The 18,178-nt window shown below is 63.9% G+C and overlaps 1 protein-coding gene across 2 annotated transcripts in view; it reads right to left on the bottom strand.

Moving 5' to 3' along the window:
- The window catches only part of RPRD1B (regulation of nuclear pre-mRNA domain containing 1B), a 53,648-nt gene that overhangs the window by 19,177 nt on the left and 16,293 nt on the right, over positions 1-18,178 (bottom strand). Inside the window, exons 5-7 of one of the 2 annotated variants that reach the window (XM_029048755.2) lie at positions 15,367-15,493; positions 12,577-12,752; positions 4,472-4,929 (exon numbers count right to left, since the gene is read on the bottom strand). In XM_029048755.2, coding sequence (XP_028904588.1) covers positions 4,780-4,929; positions 12,577-12,752; positions 15,367-15,493 — 453 coding nt within the window. In that variant the 3' untranslated portion in view covers positions 4,472-4,779. Of the gene's footprint in view, positions 1-4,471; positions 4,930-12,576; positions 12,753-15,366; positions 15,494-18,178 lie in introns of those variants that run through there. The other variant, XM_029048756.1, reaches the window with a different exon arrangement.

Here is an 18,178-nt window from a genome sequence, read left to right as displayed (position 1 = left end):
AAGTCCTTCTGACCCCCAGGCCACCCTGCTTCAACGCAATATTTAATACAGTAAAATACCATCATTAATACTAATAACGTTGGTAATTGTTCAGCGCTTACTACGTGCAGAGCACTGTTCTAAGCGCTGGGGGAGCTAGAGGATCATCGGGTCGTCCCACGTGCGGCTCAGTTAATCCCCGTTTTACAGATGAGGTCACCGAGGCACAGTGAAGCGACTTGCCCACAGTCACACAGCTGACAAGCGGCAGAGCCGGCATTCGAACCTCTGACACCCAAGCCCGGGCTCTTTCCACTGATTAGTACAGCGTCCGGCACATAGTAAGCGCTTCAGTACCTTTTTTAAATTAAAAAAAAAAAAGCAGCAGAGCCGGGATTAGAACCCCAATCCACTGAATCCCGGGCCCGGGTTCTTTCTTCAGGGCTGCTGCGTTAGTTTGCGAGTTTCAATCCGCTGTCCTCAAGGTGAACAACTGGAAATTCTTTCAGTCGTGAAAGTACCTGCCCGAGGGATTGTGTTGGCCTGGATAATTAAGGGAAATGAGGCTCTCGAAAATATGTAAACACAAACCATTCCTTTGTTGCGGAGGCCTCACGACATGCTGGCTTTTTTGACAGGGCGATGGCTGAATTTTTGTTTTGGTTGTTTTTAATGGTATCCGTTAGGCGTTTACTACGAGCCGGGCACTGGTTTAAGTCCCGGGGAGAGCCAAGCTAATCAGGTCGGAGTGTCCCGGTCCCACGTAATAACCGTGGTATTCGTTAAGCCCTCACCACGTGCCGGGCACTGTCGTAAGCGCTGGGGTGGATCCAGGCTACTAAGGTTGGACACAGTCCCCGTCCCACGCGGGAATCAGTCTAATCCCCATTTTACAGATGAGGGAACTGAGGCCCAGAGATCATTCTTCTCCCCTCCTTCAAAGCTTTATTAAAGGCCCATCTCCTGCAAGAGGCCTTTCGGCACTAAGCCCCTCTCCTCCTCTCCCTCTCCCTCCTTCCCCCCTCAGCCCCACACCGCTCATGTCCCTCTCTTTCACTTTATAAGACTGTCGGTATTTGTTAAGCGCTTACTACGGGCCAAGCGCTGTTTTATTACAAGGTCGTCAGGTTGTCCCACGTGGGGCTCACGGTCTTCATCCCCCTTTTCCAGAGGAGGTCACTGAGGCCCAGAGAAGTGAAGTGACTTGCCCAAGGTCACCCAGCTGACAAGCGGCGGAGCCGGGATGAGAACCCACGACCTCTGGACTCCCAAGCCCGGGCTCTTGCCACTGAGCCATGCTACTTTCGTGTTCACGTCTCTCTCTGACCGGCGGCTCGTTGCGGGCAGGGAACGCGACTGTTTATTGCCGTACTGCACTCTCTCGGGCGCTTAGCGCGGTGCTCGGCGCACAGTAAGCGCTCACCGCCGAACGGACGAATGAAAATGACTCGCCTGAGGTCACCCAGCGGGCAAGCGGCGGAGCCGGGATTAGAACCCGGGTCCTCCTGACTCCCGGGCCCGGGCTCTACCCACCGGACCCCGCTGCTTCTCTGCGGGAAATGAAGTGATTTCCCTAAGTGAAATCACACAGCAGCAACGGGCGGAGCCAGGACCAACAATGATGATATTATTTACGGTTTTTGTTAAGCGCCTACCACGTGCCAGGCACTGTACTAAGCACCGGGGCGGATACAAGCGAATCAGATTGGACGGTCCCTGTCCCACGTGGGGCTCACAGTCTCAACCCCCATTTTCCAGATGGGGGTTATACCGAGGCCCAGAGAAGCGCGGCGACTTGCCCACTGCCACAGAGCAAGCAAGTGGCAGAGCCGGGATTAGAACCCAGGTCCTTCCGACTCCCGGGCCCGATCCACTAGGCCACACCGCTTCTCTGTCACACCCTTCAAAATCGAACCCGGGCTTCTGTGGAAACGGGGAGGTGGAAGAGACAGGGTGAAGAAGGCATCACTCTCTTTCAACAACACCCTGTTTATTCAAAAATATATATCTATGAGACATTTCAGAATATACTGCCGTCCAAAAAGACAGCCTATGCTTCTAAATAAAGTCCTAAATTAATGTACAAATTTAAGCTTTAAAAAATACTCTTTTTCTTTAAAAAAAAAAAAGAGAGAGAGAGAGAGAGGAGAGAGACAAAGTCGGGACTTCTTTTTTCTTTGAAGGGATTTTTTCAAGATCCACAGCTGCCCTTTGCGAAAACAAAACCCACCCGGAAAAAAATCAGATCAAATCAGCATTGCACACAAACACACACACACGCTCACGCACGCACCAGGCTTCATTTAAATTAGACGAACGAAATCCCCAACGGAACTTCTTGCTTCAAGTAACGGTTGTGAGATGTCAACATCGCTAGGTCATCGAGAAGGTTTCTGGTTCCTTTCCTTCTTCTGTCCTCTAAGACCGGAGAAGGCGGCCTAAGATTATACTCTTCCGAAAGAGTGTGGAAAGGATGGAAAGCGGGGGCTTCGGAAGCGAGACCCCGGGGCTGGAAATGGAAGTTTTTGCCCGCGGCGGCGGGCTGCCTTCTTATTGAGGAAAAGAGAGCGCAGGGGAGGGGTCCCCTTGCCCAGAAACGAGAAGATCCGGAACCTGTCGCTCGACGGGGCTAAAACGGGGGACGGCGACGTGTCCGCCGCTCTGAGCTTCGCGGGGTGTTGGCCGAGCCGGCGGGGACCGGTCCGGGGTGGTGGTGATGGGGGGAGAGGGGACGGCTCTGAGCCCCCTTCCCCGGTCCCCCCCCCGTCCCCCCCACCTCCACGGTGACGGTCCCCTTTGGGGTGAACGGCTAGTGTTTCTCGCTGGCGGCAAGGGGGCCGTTTGTCGTGCGAGGACAGTTAGCCGGTGACCCCCGTTGGGGGGTCTGAAATCCCTATGGAACCGTACCTGGTGATAACCAGCCCGGGGCTCTCGGGGGGAAAGGGGTCCCCGGCAAATGGCCCGGAGGGGGGCACCGAGGGGGCGTGAAGTAAAACAGGAATTAAAAACATTCAGGCCTCTCCACCGCCGGTCTCCTTCCGCGCGGAGTGAACCGCTCTAGTCCGGACGGCCAGGCTCGCGTCTAAGCGCACGAGCGTGACCACGAACCGGCCGGCCTGCGTGCGTGCGGGGTCGTGCGTGCCGGCCTCGAGAACACGAAGCCCCCGGCCCCGACCCACCAATCCGTCGACTGCGCTCGGGACGCACCCTAAATCTGAGGACCTTAGAGTTCCGAAACCCGAGTCCCTCTCGAACATCTAAGCGTTTCGGAGGGGAAGGGAGAAAATGAAAGGAGACTTGGGTCACCGCTCCACAGAAATCACAGCGTCGTGGTCTTCTCCTCGGGGGCACCAGGGGACACTCATCCTCCCTCGGACTGGTCGGCCACGTGGACCAAACGATTTAACGCCAGGGACTCTACGTCGATGCAACAGTACGTGAGCGGGGAGGGGAGGCGGGAGGGAGAAAGGAGGAAGAGGAAGGGGTGGGGGGGGAGAGGGGAGAGGAAGGGAGGAGGAGGAAGAGAAAGGGGTGGGGGGGGGAGAGGAAGGGAGGAGGAAGAGAGGGAGAGAAGGAGAGGAAGGGAGAGGGAGGAACAGAGGGAGGGGAAGAGGAAGGTGAGGAGAAAGAGTGGGAGAGAAAGACAGAAGGGGAGAAAAAAGGAAGATAGGAGAGGAGGAGAGGTAAAAGGAAGAGAGAGGGAGAGAAAAGGAAGAGGGGGAGAAGAGGTGAAAGGAAGAGAAAGGGAGAGAAAAGGAAGAGGGGGAGAGCAAGACGAGGAGGGACAAGGGGGAGAGAGGACAGCAGAAGGGAAGAGGGAGAAGAGAGGAGAGAGAAGGAGAGGTGAAAGGAAGAGAGGGGAGAGGAAGATGAGGGGAAGTCAGGAAAAGGGGAAAGGAAGGGAGGGGAGAGATGAAAGGAAGAGAGAGAGAAAAGGAAGAGAGGGGAAAAGGAGGCGAGGAGAGAGGGAGAAAGAAGGGGGAGGGAGAGAGGAAGACAGAAGGGGAGAGGAAGAAGGAAGAGAGAGGAGAGGAAGACAAGGAGAGGGAGAAGGGGGCGAGAGAGAGCGTGCGTGCGTGTGTGTTACCTTGTGTTTGTGCTTTATTTCACGGGGGCTGGTAACAGGAAGGCCCCACCCTCTGAAACAGCTGTTGCTCCCCCCCCCCGCCCCCCGTGACCCGTCTCAAGTTCCCGCGGCGTGGCCGGCGGCCCTCCCCCACCCCCCCCCGCCGCCCCTCCTCCGCCCGGGCCCCCGGGACCCCCTCCGTCGCCGAAGGGTCCCAACAGCCCCCCGGGGCCGGCGAGGGGAGTGGGAGACGCCAGGGGTCGGTCGCGAATCTCCCAGAGGCCGCGTGGTCTTCCGGGGTCAACCGGAGCCCCGCCGGGAACGGGAAGAAGGGGGCCGAGGCCTGGATTCCTTCCCCGGTCCATCTCTCTCTCTCTCTCCGTCTCTCTCTCTCCGTCTCTCACGCTCTCTCTTTCTATATAAATATATATATATATATATATATTTACTCAGATACAGCGCGACTCCGGGACGGTCTTCTCAACGCACTGTACAATTGGAGCTGAACAGTGAGACGGAGGGAGGAGGAGGGAGCTGGGGAGAGCGTGTGCGAGGGTGCGAGCGTCCGTCCGTCTGCGTCTGCGTGTGTGTCCGTGTGGACCCGGCAGATCTTCGAAGCCCGGGACGAGGAGGGTCCGGCCCTCGGGCGGTCTGTCCGAGGGGGACGGGGACGGAACCGCCCCCCGCCTGCCGCCGAGGGGGGCCGGGGGGACCGTCGGGGGCCGCGGGGCGGGCTAGTCGGTGGAGAAGAGGTCGCCGGCCGAGGGCAGGGGGGCCAGGCCGCCGGTGACGTTGGGGAGGAGCGAGAGGTCCGGGAGGCTCTGGATGTGGGATTTGAGTTCCTTCCGCACTTGGGTGACCCTGGCCAGCTTCTGCTTGTACTCCTGTGGAGAAAACGACCCCGGGGCGGGGAGGCCCGGTGAGGGGGGGACGCCCCTCGACGCCGTCAGCCCGCCGCGGCGACCCACTCTCTGATCTCGGACTCTCCCGAGCGCCGAGTCCAGTGCTCCGCCCGAGGTCGTTCGGCCGGATCTATCCTCCCCCCGTAGCCGGTGAACTCGTCGTGGGCGTGACGGGGTCTGTCTGTTCTTATGTCGGACTCTCCTACGCGCTTCGCCCACGGTAGGCGCCCAGTAGATACGGTCGGATGAACCAACGCGGTGAGCGCTCGTTAAATACCACCGATCGCCCACGGCGAGCTCACGCTTCTCCCTCCCCTCTCTCGGTCTCCGGCCCCGCCGCCGGCCGCGAGACCTCGGGTAAGTGGCTTCGCTCCTCTGAGCCTCGGTATCCTCCTCGGTCAGAAGGGGATTCGATCCCCGTTCTCCCTCCCCGCTTGACGCCGGGAGCCCCGCGTGGGACAGGGACGGCGTCCAAACCGACGACCTCGCATCTCCCCGGCGATTAGCAGACGTTCCTAACGACTCCTCTCGTAGCAGACTCCGCCGAGCGCTCAGCACAGTGCCGGGGAACGTGTCGACCCACTCCGTCGTACTAGACCCTCCCAAGCACCGAGTACGGCGCCAGGGAACGCGGCTATCAACTCTGTCGTACTGGACTCGGCCGCGCGCCCAGTCCCGCACACGGCTCCCGCGAGAAGCAGCGTGGCTCAGCGGCAAGAGCCCGGGCTCGGGAGTCAGAGGTCCTGGGTTCTGATCCCGGCTCCGCCTGTCGGCTGTGTGACCGCGGGCCGGTCCCTTCGCTCCTCTGGGCCTCGGTTCCCTCATCTGGAAAATGGGGATGAAGATCGGGAGCCCTACGTGGGACACCCTGAAGACCTTGCATCGCCCCAGCGCTCAGCTCATAGTAAGCGTTTAACAAACACCGACACTAAGAGCCGCTCTGCAACACCACCGGCGGCTCTGCATTCGGGAAGGAGGTGGAAACACCTGGGGATCCCCGCCTTGGGGGGGGGCGGGGCGGTTAGGGGAAAGGGCACGCCGATAAGATGGCGGGAAGCTCTATCTCCCCAGGGGGCGGAGGAGCAGGGCGGCCTAGCGGATTGGGTGCGGGCCAGGAGTCGGAAGGACCCGGGTTCCGATTCCTCTTGGGCCACCCGCCCGCTGGGTGAATCGCTTCACTGTGCCCCGGTTCCCTCATCTGTAAAACGGGGATTGAGACCGTGAGCCCCGTGGGGGACGGGGGCTGGGTCCGGTCCGCCTGGATCCGCCCCGGCGCTTACTACAGCGCAGCGAGGCGGCGAGCTCCGGGTGGGACGGGGCCCGTGGCCAGTTGGATTTGCTTATATCCACCCCAGCGCTTAATACGGTGCCCGGCGCCTAGTAAGCACTTGACAATACTACAGTTGTTATTATTATATCATCCCCGACTCCACCGCCTGCCTGCTCTGTGACCCCGGGCCGGTCACTTTGCCGTTCTGGGCCTCGTCGATCTCATCTGTGAAACGGAGAGACCCGTCTCCCCTCCCCGCTTAGGCGGTGAGCCCCGGACGGAGGGGGGCGGCGCGGCCCGGCCGACAGAACCGGGACCCGGGTCCTCACCCGGGCTCTGCCACCTGTCTGCCGTGTGACCTCGGGCCAGCTGCTTCACTTTTACTCTCCCCCGGCTTCAAAGACCGATCGAAGGCGCGCCTCCTCCAAGGGGCCTCCCCCCGGTTACGCCCTGTTTTCCCACTACCTTCCCGCGTCGCTCCGATCTGCTCTTTCGATCTCCCCCTCGGCTCTCGTGTCCGGATCTGTCATTTATTTATATTCACGTCCGTCTCCCCCTCTGAACCGTCCGCCCGTTACGGGCGGGGAACGTGGCTGTTCATTGTCCCGCTGGGCTTTCCCAAGCGCTCGACAGACCGCAGAGTAAGCGCTCGATAAGCCCCGTTGACTGATTCACTTCCCTGGGCCTCAGTTCCCTCTTCTGTAAAACAGGGACGAAGACCGGGAGCCCCGCGGGGGACAAGGACCGCGTCCGACCGGATCGGCGTCAATCTACCGCGGTGCTCGGTAAAGCACCTGACACGTAGGAAGTGCTTCGATGCCGTTCAAAAAAAGCAACAGAGGAGGAAAGGGCCGGCCGGGGTTGGGGGGCTCTGAAGTAGCCGGGTGTCACCCGGAAGGGGGATTTTAAGGAGGTCGGACTCTCCCCGGAGCGGCAGCTCATTAGGGTGTTTCTCGGATTATCTGCACGGTATTTCCGGGGGGCGGGCAGCGCCGGGTTGGAGCCGGGGGATCTGCGCCGGAGGCCCTGGGTTCCCGGGGCCGGCGGGAGCTTTTTCCGGCGCGGATTAACGGGTGCCCAAAAATAAACACGGGAGTCGGGAGGAAGGAAGAGGGCGGAGGGGGTGGGGGGGGGAAATGCTTTCCCCGTCGACGTTCAGGCGGAGGGTTTTCGTGCGCAGCGTTGGGGGGTGGGAGCCGCGGCTCCGTAAATCACCCCGGTGGGTGGGGCGGGGGGGGGGGGGGCCCGGGCCCCGCTCCGCACTGACGCGGAGGCCCAAATCCCGGAACCCGCTCAAGCGTGGCCTTGACCTCGGCCCTCTGGGGAGCGGGAAGAGGTGGGGGGGTGGGGAGGAGGAGGAGGAGAGAAGAAAGGAGAGGAGGAGGACAGGAAGGAATGAGGAGGAGAAGAGAAAAGAGAGGACGGGAAGGAGAGAGGAGAGAGGAGGAGAGGTAGAAGAGACAGGAGGAGAAGAGAGGAGGAGGAAAGAGGAGAGAGAAAAGAGAGGAGAAGAGAGAAGAGAGGAGGAGGAGAAAAGGGGGGGGAAGGAGAGGCAGGAGAGATGAGGATAGAGGAGAGGAGATGAGGGGAGAAGAAGAGAGGGGAGGGGAAGAAGAGGGGAGGAGGAGAGAAGGGAAGAGATGAGAGAGAAGAAGAAAGGAAGAAGGGAGAGGAAGAAGAGACAGAAGAGAGGAGGAAGAACAGAAGGAGGAGAAGTGGGAGGAGAGATGAGGAGAAGAGAGGGGAGGAGAGGCAGGAGAGAGGAGGAGAGAGGAGAGAAGAGAGAAGAGAGGACAGAAAAGATGCGAGAGGAGGAGAAGGACAAGAGAGAAGAGAGGAGGAGAGAGGAGAAGAGGGGAGGAAAGAGGAGACAGGCGGAAAGAAGGACAAGAGAGGAGGAGGAGGAGGAGAAGAGAGGAGAGATGAGGAAAAGAGAGAGGAGAGGGAAGGGGGGAGGGCTCCTGGTTTTAACACCGAGAGGCCACCATATTTGGCCACACTCTCCATCCAGGCCCCAGGAAGGAGGTCACGGGGGCAAAGAGGGGAGGGGAAGGCCGGCTCTGTGTGTGTGTGTGTGTGTGTGTGTGGGGGTGGGGGGGGGGGGGGGGGGGGGGGGGGGGGCTATACCTGCTCTAATCCCAGCTCCGCCACTCGTGTGCCCCTCTCGTCTCAGACTCCCGGGAGCTGGGAGAAATCAAGCCCCCAGAATCCCACGACAAGATCCTCCCCCCGCCTCCCTCAGTCCGACGGAGTTATTTATTGAGGGGCTTCCTGGGTGCGGGGCGCCGTACCGAGCTCCTGGGAGAGTCCCACCGAGTTGGCAGACACGTCCCCTGTCCTCATCTTCATTATCGACAGTATTTATTGGGCGCTTACGGTGCGCGGGGCACTGTCCTGACCCACCGGGGGAGACCGATCAAGTTGGCAGGCACATTCCCTGACATCACTGATAGGATTCACCGGGCGCTTACCGTGTACGGGGCACCGCACCGAGCGCTCGGGAGGGTCCGCTCGAGTCGGCGGACGCGTTCCCCGTCATCGTCATGGATGGTATTTACCGAAAGCTCACAGGGCGCGCGACACCGCACCGAGCGCTTGGAAGAGTCGGATCGAGTTGGTAGAAGCGATCCTCAGCAACGAAGGCATTTATTGAGCGCCCGCACCGTACTAAGCGCCCGGGAGAGTCCGATCCAGAGCCGGCAGACTTAGTCCCTGCCCACGGCGAGCCGACGGCCCACGGGGGATCGAGGGTACGTTCGGGGGGGGGGAGCCGCGGGCGTCCCCGCTTTTGAGGGTGCAGAGGCATCTGGGGGGGCCCCCGGGAGGAGGGGGGCAGCGCCCGTGACACCCTCCACCCACCCCATCCGTCCTATGGAAGCAGGAGTACCTGGTGAGCCCCCTCCACCTTCCCCCTCGGCGCCAAGCCCTCCGCAGGCCGGTTTCCCGGCAGGCGCCGGGCTCGAGCGTGCGGACGGGAGCCGTGTCGGTGGCGTTTATCGGGTGCTCGCTGGGCGCAGAGCACTGTACCGAGCACTTGGGAGAGTCCGAGCTACCGATAGAACGGCCACATTCCCCGCCCACGACGGGCTTAGCCGGCGGGAGGGTCTCGGGTGGGGGGGGGGGGGGGCGCCCTTCCGAGCCGCGGATAACGGCCGCCGCTGCCGCCGGGGTAGACGCGGGGCGCTCACTACATGCCAAGTGCCGTACTAGGTGCCGGGGGGAGGGGTTTGGAAGCTTCCACCCGGAAGGGTCAGCCGGGCCTCAAGAGCCAGGTTGCGGGGGGGGGGGACGGGTGAGATGATGGGGGACGGACGCTGACCCCTCCGGGCGGAAGGTTCCGAACCAGCGGGGGAAAGCACTTCACCCGGCGGGCGGCCGGAGGGCCGGTCCCCTTCCTACCAGAGGAAGGTGGGCACGCCGGGAGCACTGGGACGTCCCACCGGGGGGCTTGGCTACTCTCTGGCCTCACTGGGAGGGAGGGAGAGAGAGGGAGAAGGGCAGACATGAGAGGGGAGAGAGAGGAGGAAAAAGGCGAGGCGAGAGGGAGAGGACAGGAGAGAGATGAGGAGAGGGAGGAGAGGTGAGAGATGCGAGGAGAGGGAGGAGAAAGAGGAGAGGAGGGACGAGAAGAGAGAGAGAGGAGGAGAGGGAGGAGAGAGGAGATGAGAGACGTGAGGAAAGGGAGGAGAAAGAGGAGAGGAGGGACGAGGAGGAAGAGAGGAGAGAGATGAGGAGAGGGAGGAGAGAGGAGATGAGATATGGGAGGAAAGGGAGGAGAGAGAGGAAAGGGGGGACGAGGAGGAGAGGAGAGAGGAGAGAGATGAGGGGAGGGATGAGAGATGAGAGGGAGGAGAGGAGAGAGCCGAGGAGGAGGAGAGGCACGAAGAAAGAGAGGAGAGGACAAAGACGAGGAGAGGGAGGGGACAAGGAGAACGGTGAGAGAGCTGAGAGGGAGGAGAAAAGAGAGGCGAGGAGGAGAGGGCGGAGGGAAGAGAGACGAGAGGGAGGAGAGAACAGAGGAGAGCGGAGAGAAGTGAGAGGGGAAGGGGAGAGGGGAAGGGGAGAGGGGGGGAAGAGACGGATCGATGAACGACGGCTCTGGGGCCTACCTTCCGCCCTCGGGGTCCACCGGGGCGAGGGTGCCCCCCGCGTCGACGGCCGCGTCCCCGCGCACCGTCCCCGTCGGGGCCTTCGTTTCCCCCGCCCCTCCCTACCCCCCCCCCCCCCCCCGCTACTCTCCCACCAAGCAGGGCAACGCGGCCCAGTGGGTAGAGCCCGGGCCAGGGAGTCAGAAGGACCTGGGGTTCTTATCCCGGCTCCCCACCCGTCTGCCAGGTGACCCCGGGCTAGTCGCTTCACTTATCTGGGCCTCAGCTCCCTCATCTGGAAAACGGGGATGGAGACGGCGAGCCCCGCCGTGTGGGACAGGGACCGTGTCCGACCCGATCTGCTCGGGTCCACCCCGGTGCTCAGTACGGTGCCCGGCACATAGTAAGCGCTTAAGTACCATCAGTATTATTATTATTACCCCGAGCCGGCCCGCACCCCTGGCTCCTCCGATGCCGACCTCCTCCCTGTCCCTCGACCTCACCTCCGGCCTCTCGCCCTCATCCCGCCTCCGGCCCGGGACGCCCTCCCCCCTTACATCCGACAGACGATCACTCTTCCCTCCCTCAAAGCCTTATCGACGGCACACCTCCTCCGGGAGGTCTTCCCCCGAGCCCCCCCCCTCCTCTTCCCACGCTCCCTTCTGCGTCGCCCCGATCTGCACCCTTCATCCGTTCCCCCGTCCCGGCCCCCCAGCACCCCTGTCCGGACCCGTCATTTATTTATTTCTATTCGGGCCCGTCTCCCCGTCTCGACCGACTGCTCTCTGTGGGCGGGGGACGCGTCCATCCTATCGCGCTGGACTCTGCCGAACGGTCCGCACACAGTAAGCGTCCGACAGGTACGACGGACTGACCGGACGGGGTGGGGACAGCCACGGGCCGGGACGCCTGATGACGTAGCCCAGGGGCCCCCGCGGTTCCCGTCAGCCCCGGGGCGGCATCCCGACAGAGCATTCGCGTGGCCCGGCGGACACAGCCCGAGCGGCAGGGGGACCCGGGTTCTAATCTCGGCTCTGCCCCTTGCCCGCCGGGTGAGCTGGGGAAGTCACTTCACGTCTCTGGGCCCCAGTTCCCTCGTCTGGAAAACGAGGTTGGAGATCGCGACTCGGGGCTCGATTACTCTTAATTCTTACCGTCTCCCCGCCCACTCCTGGCTTTCCTCTTCTCCCACTGGGGAGTTTCGTCTGTACTAGACGCCGGGGAGAATCCGATCCAACGGAATTAGCGGACACGTTCCCCGCCCACAGTAAGCCGGCGGTCGAGGGGGAGACAAGATATTACTAGAAATCAAGCCGTCGGTGGTATTTATCAAGCGCTCGCTACGTGCCGGGCACCGGACTGAACCCTCGGGAGAGCCGACGGACGCGTCCCCCGTCCGGGACCAGCTGACGGTCCCGAGGGGGAGACGGACGTTAACGGAAAGCAATCCGTCGGAGGGACCTATCGAGCGCCTGCTCCGCGGAGAGCGCCGAACGGAGCGCTTGGGAGAGTCCACTAGAGAGTCGGCGGACACGCTCCCCGCCCACGGCGAGCCGGCGGTCTCGAGGGGGAGATGGGCACGGACGGCGATCGGTCCATCGGCGGTATTTATCGAGCCCTTCCTCCGCGCGGAGCGCCGTACTGGGCACTCGGGAGAGTCCGATCCGACAGGATCCGGGGACCCTCTCCCCGCCCTCGACGACCCGACGGGGATCGTCACCGAGGAGCGGCGCGGCTCAGGGGAAAGAGCGCGGGCTTGGGAGTCGGAGGTCACGGGTTCTAACCCCGGCTCCCCCCTCGGGCGGGTCACTTAACGTCTCTGTGCCTCGGTTAGGTTACCTCATCTGTAGAACGGGGCTTAAAAAAACCGCGAGCCCCCCGCCACGGGACAACCCGATCACCTTGCAACCCCCGGCGCTTGGAACAGTGCTTTGCACATAGCAAGCGCTTAACGAATACCGCGATTTATTTTTTATTTGTACGGGAGGCCCCGGAGGTACCCTCCTCGTTATCACCACCCCCGCGGGACGGGCTTCGCGCCTTCGACGGCTGCCGTGAGGATCCCGGCCGTCGCCGGCACAGCGGGCGTAAGATACCCGTCGGGCGTGAGCGGCGATCCGGCGGGCTGACGCCGGGCACGCCCGTGCCCGCCGGAGAGGAGGGGGAGCGGGCCGGGCCCCCCGGGCGCCAGCTAGAGAGGAGGGGAGAGGGCCGGGCGTCTCTCTCCCTCATCTCCCTTCCGGGGAGGGAGGCGGGCGGGGCCGGACTGACCTCGAGCTTCTTCTCCTTGTCGGCGAGGACGTCCTTCTGGTTCTGCGTGTACTCGACCAGCATGCGGGCCAGCTGGCGCCGGTCTTCCAGCTCCGCCGCCAGGCGCCCGTTATACTCCGCCAGGAGCAGGCACGCCTCGTCCACCGTCTTCGACAGACGCTCGGCCGCCTCCTTGTCTGCGGACCGACGCGGGGGGAGGGGAGAGAAGGAGGATGATGGTCCTTGTTGGGCGCTCACTAGGTGCCGAGCGCCGTTGGATCCGGTCCCCGTCCCACAGGGGCTCGGAGTCTCCGTCCCCATTTCGCGGACGAGGGAACGGAGGCCCGGAGAAGCGAAGTGACCGGCCCGAGGGCGTCCGGGAGGCAGGTGGACGAGCCGGGGCGAGAGCCCGGGGCCTTCCGCTTCCCGGGCCCGGGCTCCACCCGCTGGGCCGCGCCGCTTCTCTGGGAAATGGGGGATGTACTGTCCCTTCCTCCTCCCTCCCAGGTGCGCTGGACACCGTATTGAGCGCCGGGAGAGAAGAGGCAGGAGGGAAACGTCCCTCGGGCGGCGGGGGGGGGGGGGGGGGGCGTTCGCCATCTAGCACGGTGGCCTTCCAGCTCTGCCGCTTACTGCCGGCGGCCTCGGCGGGTCGCTTCATTTCTCGGCGCCTCCTTCTCCTCATCCGCGAAATGGGAAGTCGACCCGTGTTTTGGGGGCTTTTCTCCGTTGTTGTCGGGTATCGGTTAAGTGCCTATTACGCGCCAGACGCGGCACTAAGCGCCGGGGGAGAACCGAAGCCGATCAGGTTGGGCGGGGTCCCCGTCCCACCCGGGGCTGGGGGGTCCGATCCCCGTTCTACGGACGAGGGAACCGAGGCCCAGAGAAATGAGGCGACTCGCCCAAGGTCACCCGGCAGACAGGCGGCCAGAACCCGGCCCCGGGCTCTTCGCCGCGCGGAGGCCGGCCCATCTTCAAGCTGGGCGGTGCTGCTTTTGGGGGGGGGGGGGGGGAGGGGGGGGGCCTAATTTCGGCTCTCCCCGCGGGGCCGGCGGGGGAGGGTCGACCGGAAGGCGTGGGCCTGCCCTAGGGTCACCGTCTCCGGCCCAAAACGTCTGACGTCCGGTGGTCCGAGGCCAGAGGGAAACCACACCGTCTGAGAATGCGGGAACGGCCGCTAGGGACCGGCTCGGCGGTCTTTTTTTTGTTTTGTTTTACGGTACTTGTTAGGCGCTTACTACGTGCCAGGCACCGTGTGCCCCTTGTCTGCTGTGCGACCCCGGGCTAGTCAGTTCTCCGGGCCTCAGTTTCTTCATCCTTAAAACGGGGATCGAGACCGTGAGCCCCACGGGGGACGGGGGCCGCGTCCAACCCCATTCGCTTGGATCCACGCCGGCGGTCAGTACGGCGCCCGACGCACGGTACGCGCTTAACAGATGCCACAGTCGCTATCGCTAAGCGCCAGGGTAGGTCCGGGATCGTCAGGTCGGATCCAGTCCCCGTCCCCCGGGGGGCTCACGGTCTTCAGCCCCACTTTCCGGACGAGGGAACCGAGGCCCAGAGAAGTGAGGTGACCTGTCCGCGTTCACGCGGCGGGGCCGGGATTGGGACCCGGCTCCTTCCCACCGGGCCGCGCTGCTTCTCCCGTCAATCCACCGGCGGTATTTAGGCCACCCGTCAGCTGCGCGACTGTGGGCAAGTCACTTCACTCCTCTGTGCCTCAAATGGGGAACGAAGACCGTGAGCCCTGCGTGGGGACAACCTGACCACCCCGCATCCCCCCCGGCGCTTAGAACAGTGAGCGCTTAACGAACACCAACGTTATCATCATCGAGCGCTTTCTGTGCGAAGACCGCTGTGCTGGGCGCTGGGGAGGGTCTGCTCCGCAGCAGAAGCGGAGGACGACCACAGAACGAGGGATGGCGCTCCCCCGCCCGGATCCCCCTCCCCGATTAGTTCAGGATGAGCGAGCTTTCCCCCTCGGGATCCACCGTGGCTCTCCCGACCCTTCGCCGAGCGCGGGGCGCCGTCCCGAGCGCCGGGGAGAGTCCGGTCTGACAGAGCGGGGGGAGACGCCCCCCCCGCCCGCGAGGACCCAATCACCCCGGATCGCAAATCCCGCCCCCGGGTCGAGCCTCTCCGCCGCCACGTAAGATCCCGCGGCTACGCCGGAGTCGCTTCCCGTTAAAGCCCAAACCGACCCGCGGGAGAAGGCTCCGCTGCCCTTCCCCTCCGTGTCCGACGGACCACCGCCCGCCCCCTCTTCGGAGCTTCCTCCGGGGCACGCCGCCTCCGCGAGGCCCTCCCCGACCGCACCCTCCGTCCCCCCTCCGCGCCGCCGTGATCTGCTCCCCTTCCCCGCCCCCCCCCTAACGTCCGTATCCGCCGTTCATTTCTTCACGCCCGTGTCCGCCTCCCCCTCCAGGCTGGCCGCTCCTCGAGGGCAGGGACCGGGTCCGTTTACTCTTATGCCGTCCTCTCCCAAGCGCTCAGTCCGGCGCCCCGCGCCCGGTCGGCGCTCCATCGATCCCGCGGGCGGATCGGTTTCGATCGGCGTCCCTCTCCGCCTCCAGACCGTCACGTCCTCGTGGGAGGGGGGACGCGCCTACCGACCCATTACACCAGCCTCTCCCGAGCGCTCAGCAGAGCGTGGGGCGCTGACGACGGGGGGTCGGACATCCCCGGGGCCTCGCCCCCACTGGACCCCGTGATTCGGGCGGGGGGGCGGGGGGGGGGGGGTGTCGTCCCCGGCGCCCGGTGACCGGGGGGAGCGGGCGTCCCCCGGGGCCACGCGACCGGGGGCGGGCGTACCTGTGATCTTCTCCAGGAGCGAGACGTCCTGCACCTCCTGGGGCAGCGAGGCGATCTTCTGGCGCACGGTGGCATCGCCGGAGGCGGCATTCTCCAGGTCCTGCAGGGCTTTGATCAGCTCCTCCGTCTGGCGCCGGCCGGGGGGACGACACCGTGGGGAGAGGGGGAGGCGGTAAGGGGGAGGGGACCCCGGACGACCCCGTCAGCGGCCCGCGTTCCCAACCGAGGCGCGGCAGGGGACCCCCCCCCCCCCCCCCCCCCCCCAGCCCTCGCGTCCCCTTCCACGCCAAAGCCGGACGCTGGGGTCGCCGCCCCTCCATCTCGCCCGCCTCGCCGCCACCCCCCCCGGCCCGGGACCCCCTCCCTCCTCACACAATAACGTCGGTATTCGTTAAGCGCTTACTCTGCGCAGAGCACCGTTCTAAGCGCCGGGGGGGATACGGGGTCATCGGGTCGGCCCACGTGAGGCTCACGGCTCATCCCCGTTGTACGGACGAGGTCACCGAGGCGCAGAGAAGTGAAGTGACTCGCCCACAGTCACACAGTTGACCGGGGGCAGAGCCGGGATTCGAACTCATGACCTCTGACTCCCAAGCCCAGCGCCCCCCCGTCCTCAGAGCCTTATTGCAGGCCCAGCTCCTGCAAGGGCCTCCCCTGACCGCGCCCCACTCTTCCTCCTCTCCCGCTCCCTTCTCGTATCTGTTAAGCGCTCGCTGGGAGCGGAGCCCCGTTCTAAGCGCCGGGGGGAGATACGGGGTCTTCGGGCGGTCCCCCGTGAGGCTCACGGTCTCCATCCCCACTTTCCAGAGGAGGTCGCCGAGGCACCGAGGAGAAGCGAAGTGACTCGCCCCCGGTCACCCAGCCGGCAAGGGGCGCAGCCGGCATTCGAACCCGTGACCGCCGACTCCCAAGCCCGGGCTCTTGCCACCGAGCGGCGCCGCTTCCGCCCCCGTTAACAATAACGGGGCTGTCCGTTAAGCGCTCACCCTGTGCCGGGCGCCGTACTCGGCCCGGGGTAGATCAAAATAAAAATAATAGCCATTACGGTAGCGGTTAAGCACTCACTACGGGCCGAGAACCGTCCTAAGCGCCGGGGGCGGGCCACCTGTCTGTTGTACGACCTCGGGCAAGTCGCTCCCCTTCTCTGGGCCTCAGTCTCCTCATCTGGAAAATGGGGACGGAGACCGCGAGCCCCACGGGGGGGACGGGGACCGGGTCCGACCCGAAACGCCCGAATTCACCCCAGCGCTTCCTACGGTGCCCGGCGGATAATAAGCGCTTAACAGATATCAGGGTCGTAAGGTCACCGGCCACCTAAAGGCCCTCTTCGGGGAGAGCGCTCAGTACGGCGCCCTGCCCACGGTAAGCGCCCGATGAGTGCGACCGAATGAACCAACGGCCCCCCTCCCCTCTTTCGGGGCTACCTGCCGAAGCCCCCGGGGCAGATTTTGCTTCCGCGAGATGGCCACGGCACCTTTGGCTTTTCCAGCGTCGGCCGGGTGCAAGCGGGGCGGCCCAGCGGGTGGAGCTCGGGCCCGGGAGTCAGAAGGGCCTGGGTTCCGATCCCGGCTCCGCCCCTCGTCTGCCGGGTGACCCCGGGCAGGTCGCTTCGCTTCTCCGAGCCTCGGGTCCCTCATCCGGAAAATGGGGACGAAGACTCCCGAGCCCCGCGCGAGGGGGGCGGGGACTGGGTCCAGACCGACTTGCTTGGACCCACCCGGGCCCTTACCACATAGTGAGCCCTTAAGTATCACAATCGTCATCATCATCATCATCATCATCATCAAGCAGGGAGAGCCCGGGCCTGGGAGTCGGTGAGCGGGGGGGGGGGGACGGGGGGCGCGTCCCGGGTTCTAATCCCGGCTCCGCCGCTTGCCTCCCGAGTCACCTCCGGGCGGGTCGTCTGGCCTCTCTGGACCTGTGCGTATTTGTATATATTATTTCTCTCTTTATTTTATTAACGACGTGCCTACATCCGTGACTCCGTTCATCTGTTTCGACGGTACTGACGCCCGACTACTTGCTCCGTTTCGCTGTCGGTCTCCACGTTTTAGACCGCGAGCCCGTCGTCGGGCGGGGATGGTCCCTACCTGTCCGTTCCAAGCGCTCGGCACAGCGCTCGGCACGCGGTAAGCGCTCCGTAAATACGACCGAACGGATCAAATCCCCGCTCTCCCTCCCGCTTCGACCGTGAGCCCCGTCCGCGGCGGGGGACGGCGTCCGACCCGATCGACTTGGATCTACCCCCGTGCTTCACACCTAGTAAAGCGCTAGACGAACGCCACGAAAATAAAATCCCCATCTTAAAACGGGGGTAGGGACCACGTCAGACTGGACTGGCTTCCGTCTCCCCTCCGGCGGCCAGCGTTCAGTACAACGCTTAGCACGCGTCGGGCACTTAAGTACCACAATCCTTCCGCTTATCCTCCGGGTCTCCGTTCCCTCATCTGTAAAACGGGCGTTTGAGCCCGGGGGCCCCGGGTGGGCCGGGGACCGCGTCAGCCCCGGCCGGCCGCCATCTCTCCGCAGAGCTTGGGACGGTGCTTGGCACCGAGCGGGCGCTTAAACACCACGGTGCTTCTTCTTCCTCCTCTCCGGGCCTCGGTTTCCTCATCTGTAAATGGGGATTCGATCCCACTTCTCCCTCCACCTCCCAGCGGGAGCTCCACGTGGGGGGGGGGGGGGGACGGGGACCGCGTCCGCCCGGATAATCTCGGATCCGCCCCGGCCTGACCGACACCGATCCCTTCCGCGGGCCTCGGTTCCCTCGTCTGGAAAATGGGGACGGAGCCCCACGTGGGACGAGGATCGG

This window comes from Ornithorhynchus anatinus, chromosome 21 (assembly GCF_004115215.2).
Source record: "Ornithorhynchus anatinus isolate Pmale09 chromosome 21, mOrnAna1.pri.v4, whole genome shotgun sequence".
Lineage (NCBI taxonomy): Eukaryota > Metazoa > Chordata > Mammalia > Monotremata > Ornithorhynchidae > Ornithorhynchus > Ornithorhynchus anatinus.
The sequence above is the reverse complement of the archived record's forward strand: the minus strand, read 5'-3'. Positions and strand labels throughout refer to the sequence as shown.